This window comes from Ursus maritimus, unplaced genomic scaffold, assembly GCF_017311325.1.
Source record: "Ursus maritimus isolate PB19 unplaced genomic scaffold, ASM1731132v1 scaffold_19, whole genome shotgun sequence".
Lineage (NCBI taxonomy): Eukaryota > Metazoa > Chordata > Mammalia > Carnivora > Ursidae > Ursus > Ursus maritimus.
In genome coordinates, this window is record NW_024424341.1 from 40,469,654 (window position 1) to 40,484,119 (window position 14,466).

Consider the following 14,466-nt stretch of genomic DNA (forward strand, 5'->3'; position numbering starts at 1 on the left):
CTGCTGAGTCATATTCAATTTGTGAGCCATAGATACTTCCCTGCCATATTGTCTTTTTTTTTTTAAGATTTTATTTATTTATTTGAGAGAGAGAGATACAGATAGCGAGAGAGAGCATGAGGTGGGAGGAGAGGGAGAAGCAGGCTCCCCACTGAGCAGGAAGCCCGACGTGGGGCTCGATCCCAAGACCCTGGGTTCATGTCCTGAGCTGAAAGCAGATGCTTAACCAACTGAGCCACCCAGGTGCCCCCCTGCCATATCTTTGTTTGACTTTTTCTCTCAATGTCCTCTATGCTGTTTTTTCTCCCGCTTATACTGCCCTGCCCACCCTTACTCAGCTCTGTCCAGTATGTTTCCAGTCCCCTCTTAATACCTCTGAAATTCTGAAATTTCATCTCATTCATTACCACTCTCACTATCTTCACACTGCATAACTAGGTCTGCCATCCAACATCCAGGGAAATCCTGGATTCGAGTTGGGCCAAGTGGAAATGCCATACCTCTATCTGGCTGACCCTGATGCTTTAATAACTTTCAGGTTATCAGTTCACTTAAAGACATCAATCTTGTGATTTCCTAAGTTGTTATGTATGTAGCACCAGACACTGGAACATTTTTAAGTATCTGGTATTTGTCTTTAAGCTTTAATCATGATCCTTTTGTGTTCTCTCTCTCTGTCTTCGGTCCCATTCAGCCTGCCTCTGTCCTAGGCATAACCCTTCTTGACAGTCCCTGTGCATACCCCATACCCCAGTGTCAGACATCCGGCTGACAGCCCCAGTCCTTCAGCCAGCTCTCTGGTTCTTGGGGCCACAAGCCTGGCAGCACCTCCCCACTTTTCACTGTGTGTGTGACCAGCATGTGCTCGGGAGGCAGGGAAGGAAGCGAGAGGCCAGTGTGGCCCCAACCCCTCTCTGTCCCTTTGTCTTAACACAGTGGGTTCGGACCCCGAGTTTGCTCGCTACGTGGCAGGGGTGAGCCAGGCAATGCAGCAGAAGCGGCAAGTGCAACACGGCCGCCGTCCAGGCCACCCCCGGGGCCACTGGCCACCCATGGATGATGCCCATCGGACCTGGCCTTTCCCAGAGTTCTTCACAGAAGGGTGAGTGCTGGCTGTGTCAGGGAAGCAGAGTTTGGGGCCTGGGTATCCCCCAGGGGGCCCTCCTGCACTCTTACCAGGCAACTCGATTCCAAGGCTCCCTGTGAGAGAGTGACATCTGGTCAAGTCTTCAGGTGGGCAGAGTTTTGTGACAGACTCGAACATGCCGAGTAGCATGATGTGTCCCTGTGAACACACCATTGGTGGAAATTGATGATTTTCAACACATACTCTTCTGCCCTGAACCGGGAACTTACTTGACGGTGTTTGTGAGGTCATTGAATGTTTAACACGGTCTCCGTGCTGAAATGCGCATGGCTGTGAAACCCATGCGATTCGTGGAATGCGATCCTTGCCTCCAGGAAGCACAGGTGTATGGTTCAGATGCCAGTGTATCAAGAGAACTGCAGATTTGCATCCCACAGACAACGGGAGGTTGATTTTTCACGTCTCTTGCTGCTACCCAGTTAATAAATCTGGACAGCTAAAGACCATTTCAGCTTTTTGCTCTAACGTGAATTTCATATGCAAAGCACAGACTTCCGAGAAGAATAAAGGGCAGCAAAGAATACATGTTACTTTCTAAATAAGGGACAGGAAGAAAAGCTCAGGTTTTTAGAAGGGGAGACAAGAGACCGTGATCTGGTTGTTAGATGAGTGCGGGGTAAAGATGGTTCCTTTAGGGCCGAGGGCGAGGGGGCAGCCTCGGGCTTGTCCGGCTGGTGTTCGGGCTGGCTGCGGGAGGCCTGGGCCAACTTCTCTCTCTGCCTTTCAGGGACGGCCTGCACAGCGGCTGGTCAGGTGCTCAGGGGGACTCTGCCAGCTCAAGTGATGAGACGTCCTCTGCCAATGGGGACAGCTTGTTCTCCATGTTTTCAGGTCCTGACCTCGTGGCTGCTGTCAAGCAAAGAAGGTATGAGGAGCTTTCTAAATGCAAATAAAAGGCAGAGGGGCGCATGAACAGCTCCAGAAAGATCAGGAACCCCATGGCTCCCCATCAGCCTGGTGTGAGAGAGGCAGAGGGCCTCTGCTAGCATAGCCTTGCTGAGTCTTCTGTGGCTACCGTGCAGGCTTGCTTGTAGCCCAGGTGACTTAACATTGGGTTGAGGCTTTGCTGGCAGAACAGTCTCATGCAAGTGGTAGCCAAAAATACCAATATAAGGCAAGGGAGGGTTCTGGAGATGAGGTCTGCTGATACTGATCTGTGCCTTACAAGAGGCAGCCCTTTCTGTGGGAGGAGATCAGGACGACCAGGTTCTAATCAGGACTCACCAATAGGCTTTGCAACTCCAGACAAGGGCCTGGCCCTCTCTGATCCTTAGTTTCTTCGTCAAAGTTGAACAGAAAACATAATAGAGTATATTCAGGTCTAAGAAGTTTTTAAAAGTAGGGGTCCCTGGCTGGCTCATTTGGTAGAGCATGAGACTCCTGGTCTCAGGGTCATGAGTTCAACCCCCACATTGGGCATGGAGGCTACTCAGAAAGAAAGAGAGAGAGAGAAAGAAGGAAGGAAGGAAGGAGGGAGGGAGGGAGGGAAGGAAGGAAGGAAGGAAGGAAGGAAGGAAGGAAGGAAGGAAAAAAGGAAAAAAAGAAAAGAAAGAAAGGGAAAGAAAGAAAGAGGAAGGAAGGAGAAAGGAAAGAAAGAAAGAAAGAAAGAAAGAAAGAAAGAAAGAAAGAAAGAGAAAGAAAGAAAGGGAAAGAAGAAAAAGAAAGAAAAGAAAGGAAAGGAAAAGAAAAGAAAAAAAAAAGGAAAGGAAAAAGGAAAAGAAAAAGCCAAACATGTCCGGTTGGGTTAGTTGCTATGAAGAAAAATATGGGGGGGTTCCTGGGTGGCTCAGTTGCTCAAACATCTGACTCTTGATATCAGCTCAGGTTTTAATCTCGGAGTGATGAGTTCAGGCCCCACATTGCGCTCCACACTGGGTGGGGAGCCTATTTAAAAATATATATATATATGGGAGTCAGGGAGGCCTCTGATGAGCAGACAGCTGAGCAAAATGAGGGAGGAACTAGTGAGAGATTGGCAAGGGGGTATGTGTGAGAGAGAAGAGTCAGGGATGATATGTGAGGTTTGGGCTGGAACAGCTATATAAAAGGGGGTGCCAATGAACTGAGACCGGAGGATGCAGGAGGAGCAGGATTGAGCCAGGGGTAGCATTTAAGATGTCTGTTTTAGACAAGGGAAATCGGAGAGGCCAGCAGATGTCGAGGAAGCCCCTCCTCCAGAGATTGCTGTCTGCAGGCGGGAGCTCGGGTAGACTGATTTACTTGGCTCTGAGCCTGCTCTGTCCGGCCTTTTTCATTCCACATTATAACAGAAATTTTTCATGTTTGTCATTAAAACTAACAGTCTTTTAAGTCCCACTTCCCCAGGGCATGGTAAACTGTTGAATACATTAACAAAAGCCAGAGCCGGTAGACCCAAAGCCAGCACCTGTCCTTCTGCCTGTCAGCCCCGCCCCTCCCCCTGCCTGTCAGCCCCGCCCCTCCCCCTGCCTGTCAACCCCGCCCCTCCCCAAGCCTGGTTATGGCTTCTGGGAGTGCTCCACCCACCGAGTCCCCAGCATGCAGTGGACCCAAGGTTTCCCCACCCAGAACCAGCGCCCAGAACCAGGTGGCTAGCGGTTCGAGGTCAGCAGGGCAGCAAGCCAGGCACCCACTGCCCTGAGCTCTTGGTTCTTTCAGGAAACACAGCAGTGGAGAGCAGGAGACCAGCACACTGCCCTCACCACCTCTTCTTACCACAGTGGAGGACATGAACCAGGTACCGTGGGCCCTGCTCTGGCCACGAAGGGCCAGCTGTATGGGGTACAGACCACAAGCGAGGTTCCAGAGCTGAAGTTTTAAGAGGGCTTCAAAGCAATGACAGGTTCTTTGTGGTGAACACCTTTTTTTCCCCATGATTAGCCATCCAGCTGACTCAGAGCCAAATGTAGAGGATGCCTGGGGTTGTGCCATCCACTGTGATAGCCAGTAGCCACACGTGGCTGTTTAAATTGGAATGAATCAAATGTAAATACAGATTGAGTTCCTTAGTGGCACTGGCCACATGCGGTGAGTGGCTACTGCATTGAACAGCACAGATACAGAGCCCTTCTGTCATTGCCAGTTCAGCTAGACAGTGCTGCTCCAGGGCTGTGGGGAGGGCTGGGGCTCCTACCCTGTCTCCCAGGTGGGAATAAGGACCAGAGACCTGGGGAGGTGGGAAAAGATGATGAATTGCCAGAAATGCCACTAAGAACCCTCTTCTGTCTCTCAGGATAACAAAACCAAAACGTGGCCACCCAAAGCACCCTGGCAACACCCTTCCCCGCTGCCCAGCACACTGCCTAGCCCGAACGCACCACTCTACGCAGTTGCCGGCCCTGGCAGCCAGTGGAATGACACCATGCAGATGCTGCAGTCGCCAGTGTGGGCTGCGACCAGCGACTGCAGCGCCGCCTCCTTTACCTATGTGCAGACCCCACCACAGCCCCCGCCCCCACCAGCACACAAGGCAGCACCCAAGGGCTTTAAGGCCTTCCCCGGGAAGGCTGAGCGCAGGCCGGCCTACTTGCCCCAGTACTGACCCAAGGCCTGCCTGCCTGCCCGCCTGCCTAGAGCTGTTGGGGCCAGTGTCCCCACCCCAGGGCTGACTAGCTGGCACCAGCCCCCCAGAGGACCAGTGCACCCCTGTCCCAGGCAGGGATCCTTGGGGATAGGGGTAGTTGGCAGCTCCAAGCCTTTAAGGCCTGGCTTCTCTAACTTTAGAAGCATCAGAGCCCTGGAGGGCCAGCTGGAAACAGGTTTCTGACCCTCAGGGAGATGCTAGGGGATCTTCGAGTTTAATAAGCTCCCCCAGTGATTCTAATGCAGGTGGGCCACAGGCTGCACTTTGAGAAACACAGCTCTCAAGTTTGTAGTCCTACTGTGTGTGTTGGGAAGGCATCAGGCCTGAAGGCTGAGAGCAAAACTGACCATTCTTCTGAAACCCTCCCCCTCCCCCTTCTTAACACATTGAGTGATGACCACATCAATCACTGTATTTTATAGCTATTTTTCATATAGGTTTTTAGTTAAAACATCTCCCGCCTAAAATGCATTGACTATTTTAAGATAACAAATATAGAGGCTGGAGGTTTGTTAAACACTATCTTTATTTAAGCTTATACGAAACGGGCAAAGTATAGAATATTTGTGATTGGAAGCAATCACCTGGGTTTTCTGTGGGTGGGCAGCCCCTCACCACCCCAAGCAGCACCCAAGGGGTGCAGTCCTGACCAGATTTACAAAACCAGGATCGTAAAACTGATGTCAGAGGGATATTCCTGATGGTGCATGGAGATGAGCCAGCTGGCTGCTGTCCGTGTGCGGGATAACGTTGCACCTGCTGCCCTCCTATCCACACATGGCCAGAGGCTTTGACACAGTCTCCAAACATGGGGGTGTGGTCAAGAGGCTGCACAGAGACACCTGCACTTGAACTTGCAGTAACATTTGTGAGCTGGCTCAAGACAAACCAATTAAGATGTAGATAGAAATTAATTTAAAGTCTTTTCTTTAAAAAAAAAAAAACCAAGAACAAAAAAACCACCTCATTTTCAGTTAACATGTGCCATTAAAGAGATAACATCCTGTGGATTTAGGGATATTTTCCAGCCAGAATGGATCCAGAAGAATTGAATGGTGCTTAAATTGAGAAATAATGATACATATATCTCTATAGAGTAGACATATCCCACTGTATATTAATTGAGGTTACAGAAGTTCTTTATATAAAACTTATTTAAATTTTTCATATTTCATCTTTGAAAAAGTCTAATTGAGAAAAATCCATAATATTTTCTGGTATGAAAGTTTGACAGTATTAATATTTTTTTTATATTTTCTTAAATCATTAAACCATTTTAATATATATGTTAACTACTAATAAATGGTTTATTCTTTCTAACTCCATATAAGCTTTTCCAGCAGAGATTGTAATAACACATTTATGTTCTCATTTTTCTACGGATATAAGTAAATTTATATTTAAAAATACCAAAAAGAAAAAAATATATATGTATATGTATGTATACACACTAATGAGAGAGGCCCCCTAGGGTGTCTGAGCCCAGCCATCTGAATTTTTAGTACTGTGTTGCCAGGCTGTTTCCAGGCCTCGGGTGTCGTCTTTTGTGCTGTGCGGGGATGCCGTTGCTGCCTGTACTTATGATCCTTTCACCGTGGGTTCCGAACATTCACCTCACCATGTTTACAGAGAACTGTTTTGTACATAGACTTCTTCAGGCACGTGCTTTGCACCGACCCTGCGTGGCTCTTGTCTCTGTTCGCTGTCCCAGTGTGTGCAGTAATCTGTCCGAGTTGTTTGTGGCTGTTTTCCTTGTAAGATAGTTTTCTGTTTTCCTTCCGTAACGTGTCCACAGTACCTTGTATTTCAAGTTCGATTATACTGAAGTACTCTTGTTTTCATAGTGCCTCCCCAAAGACCTCACCCCGGACAGAGGTCAGCCCTTGATGCCCCAGTGCTGGTGACCTTGGCACCACTACATTTTCACTTCCCAGTCTGTTTTTCTCGATTGAGCAGGACATTTTGTAATCGCATCTCCATGGGCTGTGAGACTGTGTGAAGCTGTTTGTGTGGTCTCCTTGTTGTAGGTGCTGTGTTCTCGGCACCGCCTTGCTCTGAACACTGGTAATTCCAGGTGCTGCGCTCGGCAGAGGGGTCTTGCCAAAGCGCATGTGTGTGCGTGTGTGAGTGTGTGTGTCCTTTGCATGGCCGGGCGTGATTGCCTTGCTCGGGCATCAGCAGGACATCGTGTGAATAGTTACAACGCTTCCAAACTGGAACTCTACATTTTGTATCTTACTTTTAAAGCTCCTATAAGTAAAATAACTATTGGCTTTATTAAAAATATACATTTAATAATATTTTGTATCGCTGTTTGAAATGAACTGCAGCAGACACGTCGGAAGCCCTGCCTGATTCATGACTTTGAAAAGCTGCACCCACATTGGCGTTTTAGGTCAGCTCATCCTCTGGTTCTGAGACCTTGCCGGAGGAAAGACCACTGGGAGTATTAGGATGAGCTGGGGTGGGTGGGCAGAAAAGCAGACAACCTACCACACCTCTCCAGTCTGCTTCCCTAAAGCCAAAGCTAGGAGAAGTCTCTGTGGGGGCAGAGCCAATGTCATGGTGAAGGAGACCACCTGAAAGGATGCAGGTTCTCTCCTTGGGTTGTGGTCTGCCAACCCCCACGTTCCACCAACCACGGGCACTGTGAACTGCCAGCCAGCCTTTCCAAGGAGCAGACCCAGGGATGATGAGCTCTCCCCCTGCTCTGTCAGGGACCCCACATCTGACAAAGAGACCATACCTTTCAGGGACAAGGACTAGTCTCATTAGGTGATGTCATCCTGCTCTGCAAAAGGAAAGCTGGTTCAGTGGGAACCACAGAGGGAGGGTGAATTACAGGGGAATTTCAACTTCTTTTCACTTACAACAAGACAGTACTTGATGCAAAACTTTTTTTCATGAACTCAGGAAAACAGTTATGAGCATTAATCTAGAACCTACCAGTGTAAGTACCATTCAGGCTTCTTTCTGCTGAAATGCCCAGAAGCTGAGCATGGGGACCAAGACCCAGAGCCTTCTAAGTGCACCCCAGGACAAGGCTACTTAGTAACAGCTATGTTGCATGAGTGCTAGGAAATACACTAGAAGTACATATTAAAATGCTAGCCTTTTATTCAAGCATGTTCCTGTTCAACACCAGTACGTGATGCTGTTCACTGACTTCAGTTCTCAGCAGCGGTGGAGACAGAAGAGGAGTCCCAGATGGGTGAGCGTGGAAACCTGAACAGATAAATGTTACACCTGAGCTACAGGAGGGTCCCTGTGATGCGGGGGACCCCTCCTTTGTCACCTGGGGGATCCTGGCAAAGTAGGGCATCCAGCTCAAGGCGTGTTGCTAAAACACAGCATGCCAACCGTGGCACTCCGAGGGGATGGCCCTTCATGCATTGTATGGCCACTGCTGTGACCTGCTTCCTGATCTGGAAACAGGAAATAACCCTTCCGATGGCCAGCTCCTCAAATGCCAAAAAGCCATGAAAACATGACTGGCTGCCTCCCAGCCACATATGCTGAGGAACGTCCAGGGGCAGGCTCCTGGAAGTAACACACACAGCTGGCCTTCTGATTCCACAAGGGTAAGCTGGCTGGGCTCAGGCCTCTGCGTGGCTTGTGGGGGGACTGGCTGTGGCTAGTGCTGGGACTGAGTTCAGGATGCAGGCTTAAGTGAGGAGGAAGGATTGTTTCAGGAGTGTCATGTTCCTTTCAACATCTAAAGTCACCTGGGATGACTCCTTGCTAGGGGCCAGGGCTGAAAGGAAGATGCAGGGGGCTTCTCCCCCACCCACCTCCCCTCTGGGAACCATCAGTTAGTTCTCTATGGTTAAGAGACCATTTTTTGGTTTGTCCTTTTTTTTTTCTTTGTTTCTTAAATACCACATATGAGTGAAATCATATGGTATTTGTCTTTCTCTGGCTTATTTCTCTTAGTGGTATACTCTGGCTCCATCCATGTTGTTGCAAATGGCAAGATTTCATTCTTTTTTGTGGCTGAATAATATTCCATTGTCTGTCTATACCACTTTTTCCTTATCCATTCATCTATCAATGGACACTTATGTTGCTTCCATAATCTGGCTGTTGTAAGTAATGCTGCAATAAACACATAGGGGTGCCAGAATCCCTTTGAATTCGAGTTTTTTATTCTTTAGGTAAAGACCCACTAGTGCAATTATTTGATCATAGGGTAGGTCTATTTTTAATTTTGTGAGGAACCTCCATACTGTTTTCCACAGTAGCTGTACCAGTTTGCATTCCCACCAACAGTGCTCAAGGGTTTCTATTTCTCCACATCCTTGCCAGCACTTGTTTTTTGTGTTTTTTTTATTTTAGCCATTCTTTTTTTGTTTTTTGTTTTAAGATTTTATTTATTAATTGGACAGGGAGACACCGTGAGAGAGGGAACACCAGCAGGGGGAATGGGAGTGGGAGAGGGAGAAGCAGGCTTCCTGCTGAGCAGGGAGCCTGATGTGGGGCTTGATCCCAGGACCCTGGGATCATGACCTGAGCCGAAGGCAGACACTTAACCGACTGAGCCACCTAGGCACCCCTGATCTTAGCCATTCTGACAGGTGTGAGGTGATATCTCATTGCAGTTTTGATTTCCATTTCCCCGATGATCAGTGGTACTAAGCATTTTTTCATCTGTCTGTTGGCCACCCGTATGTCTTCTTTGGAGAAGAAAACTCAGTCTTTAGGGGAGACGACCCCATCTTTCCCATCCTTGCAAAGAGGTGCCAACATCCATCCACCGAGCTGCTCTGGCAGAAATCTTAGAAGACATTCTTACTTCTTTTCTTTACTCTCCTCATTTAGCAGATCTTGTAAGTCTATCTACAAGCACATTTGAATTCCATCGTGTTCTTAAAAATGCTACCGACAACCTGGTGCTCACCTGGCTCCTGCCTCTGCCTCTCTGGCCTCAGGGTTTCCCATACACTTCTGCTAACCTCAGTGTCCCTCCCCCAGTGCCCACCTGCCTGCTGCTCCCACCAGTGCTCCCTGCTTCTGCCTCCATCTGTTCCCTTGGGCCAGGGCCCAGCCTCTACTCACTTTGTTTTTCGTTATAGCACTTAGTGCTCCCCTGGAATCGAGTTTGCCTTTGTCCCTCTCACTAGAACGAAGGCCTCCTGCGAGAAAGGAACAAGTCTTGTTCATGGCCACATGGCCAGGGTGCAGAACAGCAGGAAGCAATTCCAGAGAAGACAGACCAAACGAGGTGTTGATGGGCAAGTTATTGAGCAAATTCTAATGACAATCAATAAATTTTAAAAAAATGACTTTAACTCTCACATCAAACTAAAAGATAAGCACGATGACCAGTTTGTACCAGAACTGTGAGGTGAGATTGACATTAGGAACTGCAGGCAGGATTATGCAGCTTTTTAGTAACTATAGTTTTCTATTCTCGTGGAAACCCAAGCCTTTATGCAGTAAGGAACTTTTTTTAAGCACCTAACAATGGAGTCACGGAAAATCTGGGGGCGACATCCCAAAGAGACAAATCTCTGCCGCGAAGGCAAACACCGCGACGCAGGACGAGCTCGCGGCCTGCGGGGGGCGCTGACGACCCCACTCGCTGTTCTACCGGTTTGCGCACGCGCACATCCGCCCCACTCGGACTTTGCGCACATGCGCGCGCACGTCCATCCCAGACGTGCGGACGGAGACGTTTGCTAGTTCTTTCAGCACCCCAACTCCCCAGCCGGCGCGGGGACATGCGCACACGTGCACCCCGGACGTGCGAGCCCACACGCAGACGCGTGCGCGCCCCGGCCCCCAACCCGCGCAGATCCCGCCTAGCTTGCGCGTAGCCTCGTGCGCACCGCCCTCTCCCGAGGGTGGTTTCTGCGTTGGGAGCTGCGTGGGTCTCCGTGGAGGCGCAGTTCTCGCCTTCGCCAGGTCGCCATGACTCAGCATCCCCGTGGGTGCGCTTCCCCGGAACAGCTGGCGAAAATCCCTCGGCGTGGATCGCCCCGTGCCCGACCTCCCGTGGGCTCCTTCAGCTCAGCAGCAGAGCTGCCTCTCCCCTCTCCCCTCTCCTCCCCTTGCACGGTCTCAGACCTTAGCGGGTGATTCCTAACCTCCAGATCCTGCCTGACTCCTGTCCAGCGGTCCCAAGTTAAGGCCTGACTTATCTAAATGCCCATGCCTCAGTTTCCCCATCTACAGAACAGGGCTCTTGTTAGGAACTCTGCTCGCTCGCCACAGGCTCACGAAGTGCTAGTTTCACAAATACTTAGTGGGACCCAGCGGGTTTTCCAAGGCTGCAATAGACTCTGAGCCAGGTTTTCTTTTGGTTGTGGCTTAGTCCAGCCCTCCAACCTTCAGCGCCCCCAGGATCCTCAGGTATCTGCACCCTACACTGTAGGTAGTTGCAGACAGGGTTTGGCACATTTGGTGGTCATGGGGGTAGAAAACAGTAGGGTTTAACTCTTGTGAGAATGTAAAACTACCTTACACTGAAACATTTCCAAACTCCAAATCCCAAACCATCCCTGGAGATTTGATCCGGGATGCTAACCTCACACTCCAGCAACTGAGCACCCTCCCACAAACTGCACCCTTCCTGGAGAGTTTTTCCCTGTTTGCCTACACAAATCCTTGGATCTGGTACAAAGGGACCAACACAATGGTTGGATTTTCCTACCTCTCTGACTTTTTCCATGCTCATGTGGTTTCTTTTTATTTTATTTAAATTCAATTAATTTACATATAATGTATCATTTGTTTCTGGGGTACAGGTCTGTGATTAATCAGTCTTATATAATACCCAGCGCTCATTACAACACATACCCTCCCCAATGTCCATCACCCTTCCCCTTCCTCCAGCGACCCTCAGTTTGTTTCCATGATTAAGCTCCTGCCCTTTCTGAGATGTCGTTCTTGGCCTTTTCCACTTGTAAAATTCTACCCTGTCAATTGGAATTAATATCATAGAGGCCTAATTGAAGTTAAAACAACTGAGATGATGGGGAATCGCCAGAAAGTGGCAGGCAGGACAGGGGTTGTGATCAAGAACAGGGCTCAGAAATCAGGCAGCCTTGGACCGATTCTCCCCTTAGCAACAGAGTGGCTATTTTCAGATTTCTTAAGCTGTCTGTTAAATGGGGAGGACAGCAGGATGACAAGGCTGCTGTGAGGATTACATGGGAGAGCATTTGGCGCAGAGCTCCAAACACTAGTAAACTAGCGGAAGTCGTTACGATGCTACTACTTGGATGATGAATGACCTTTAAGTAATAATGATCTCCTTTGTCTCTTCCTATTTGTTTTCTCTCTTTAGCAACTGTGACTTATGGCCCTCCAGATAGCAATATAGTTTTCTGCTAATAAAATACAGGGCTCCTGGGTGGCTCAGTCAGTTAAGCGTCTGCCTTTGGCTAAGGTCACGATCCCAGGGTTCTGGGATCGAGTTCTGCATTGGGCTCCCTGTTCAGCAGGGAGTCTGCTTCTTCCTCTGTTCCCCCCCCCCATTCCCTACCCCACTGGTGTGGTTGTGTGCCTTGCAAAAATAAATAAAATCTTAAAATAAAAAAAAAAAGAAAATGCATGTAACTGGGTTTTTCAAAGCACAATGTCAAACTTAAAATATCATTGGGAAATCTGGAGTAGACCTGCTGGGAATCACAGAGGCCAAACTGTCGGAAGTGCATATTAGAAAATGTCAAAGAGAAGATGAAGCCTTCAGAAAGGCAATCATCAGGCCTTACCTCCAGCCTCTTCTTCAGGAACCAAAGCAGCACCTGTGGGTTTCAAGTGGCCAGGAGACAACATTAGAGAAGCAGTGTGGCAGTACTTAGGTGATCACCCAGAAAACCTTTGGAAAGACTTACAGTTAAATGATAGCCCAGCTCCAAACAACATCAACATTAAGAGAAATCACTGATTTATGTTCCAGCAGCAAACAGAGGTGGCCTGGCACCAGGAATTTGGGCCCTGGGAGGTTGACTCTGGCATGTCTCTGGGGGTCACTCTCTGCATTGTTTTCCTTCAGACCAGGGACCGATCCTCAGTCTACTTTTCTAGAAGGGGCAACTTTATACAAAACTGAGTTTCTCCTGCTGGCACTTTTTGGCTGGCTTAGGTCATGGGCTCTTCTCTGATGCAATCGGGGAGGCAAAGGAAGAGACACGGGAGTGGGATGCAGCGGATAAAGACAACAGACGTCCAATGTGGTCACCAGAAAGAACCTACTAGAAAAAGGCAGTCACTGGCTACGGTTGGGCTAGCTCCATCTGAGGAATCACAGGGCAAGTGATGGGGTGATGACTACTAAGGCTGGCCTTCTTTTTGGATGAGGTTATGAAACACAGGACTTAGGGGTGGAAGTGCTATTCTGTGTAGACAAGTAACTGGCTTGCATGGGAAACTCTGGTTGAAGTATTTCTCAGGACTTTAGGAGAACAGATGCCATTCAGTGCTGTCAGGGTAGTGCCAAGTATGGGAAGTTCAGTTACATCTCAGAGTTGACAGTTGACCCAAAACTCTGGGTGAGTTGGGTGCCTGGGTGGCTCAGATGGTTGAGCGTCTGCCTTCAGCTCAGGTCATGATCTCCAGGTCCTGGGATCAAGCTCCATGTCGGGCTCCCAGCTCAGCAGGGAGCCTGGTTCTCCCTCTCCCTCTCCCTCTCCGCCTGCTTGTGCTCTCTCTATCTCTGTCTCTCTCTCAAATGAGTAAATAAAATCTTAAAATAAAAAAAAACACCAAAACTCTGGGTAAGGGCCCATGTGGACAGGGTGGCTCCTTCTAAAGTCCTATTGACCACTCATTTCTTCAGTCTTCAGCCTTTCCCTGTTTTCCTTCTGCATCTTTAGGACCCCCAGATATTCCTTGGCAGGAAGGGTAAAGCCATTTGCAGAGGCCAGAGGAGGTAGCAACTGCATGGAACTGGGAGGTGGCTGGAGTGGCAGCAGGACAGGGCATGTTCCTGGATGGCTGGCCTCTCTAAGGGAAGCAGGCAATGGAGAAGCTCAATTTGGGTGCTCAGTTCTTGGACTTCTTCTCCTCTGTGGCCATATGTACTGTCTCTTCCAGACTCTCACCTAAGCTCATGACTTCAAATGCAATCTATCCACTGATGGATAGTTTTTCCTCCAGCTCAAACCTTCTCTCCCCATACTCCAGTCAGGAATACCCAACTCAACACCTACACTTAGATGTCTAATAGGGTTTGTGATCTTCCCCCCTAAAACTTTAATCTCTCCAAGATGTGAGGACAATTCCATTTTTCCAGGAACTTGGGTTAAAAACTGGATGCTGGGGCGCCTGGGTGGCACAGCGGTTAAGCGTCTGCCTTCGGCTCAGGGCGTGATCCCGGCGTTATGGGATCGAGCCCCACATCAGGCTCCTCCGCTATGAGCCTGCTTCTTCCTCTCCCACTCCCCCTGCTTGTGTTCCCTCTCTCGCTGGCTGTCTCTATCGAATAAATAAATAAAATCTTTAAAAAACAAACAAACTGGATGCTACCTTGACTGTTCTTTTTTGTCTCTCAGTTCTTCATGCAGTGTGTCTAGATCACCATGCCTAACTCCTGCTACCTTGACCCGAGTCACCTTCATCCCCGGCCTGCATTGATGCAGTAGCCTCCTATCTGTTGTCCTTACTTCCATTCCTGCTATATTGTGGGTCTGATCCTTTGTAAAGCTTGTTAAATGATGTCCTTCCACTGCTTAGAACACTTTGATGGCTTCGGAGCTCTCTCAGAAAACAAAAGCTTTCACAAGGACTTACAAGTTCTTTTTTTTTTTTTTTT

The 14,466-nt window shown here is 48.8% G+C and overlaps 1 protein-coding gene across 1 annotated transcript in view; it reads left to right on the forward strand.

Annotated features, from left to right (window-relative positions):
- Positions 1–7,009, forward strand: part of GARRE1 (granule associated Rac and RHOG effector 1) — a 55,762-nt gene extending 48,753 nt beyond the window's left edge. Inside the window, exons 10-13 of the mRNA XM_008709198.2 lie at positions 937–1,102; positions 1,875–2,012; positions 3,785–3,863; positions 4,359–7,009. Coding sequence (XP_008707420.2) covers positions 937–1,102; positions 1,875–2,012; positions 3,785–3,863; positions 4,359–4,667 — 692 coding nt within the window. The 3' untranslated portion in view covers positions 4,668–7,009. The remainder of the gene's footprint in view (positions 1–936; positions 1,103–1,874; positions 2,013–3,784; positions 3,864–4,358) is intronic.
- Positions 7,010–14,466: the final 7,457 nt, after the last annotated feature.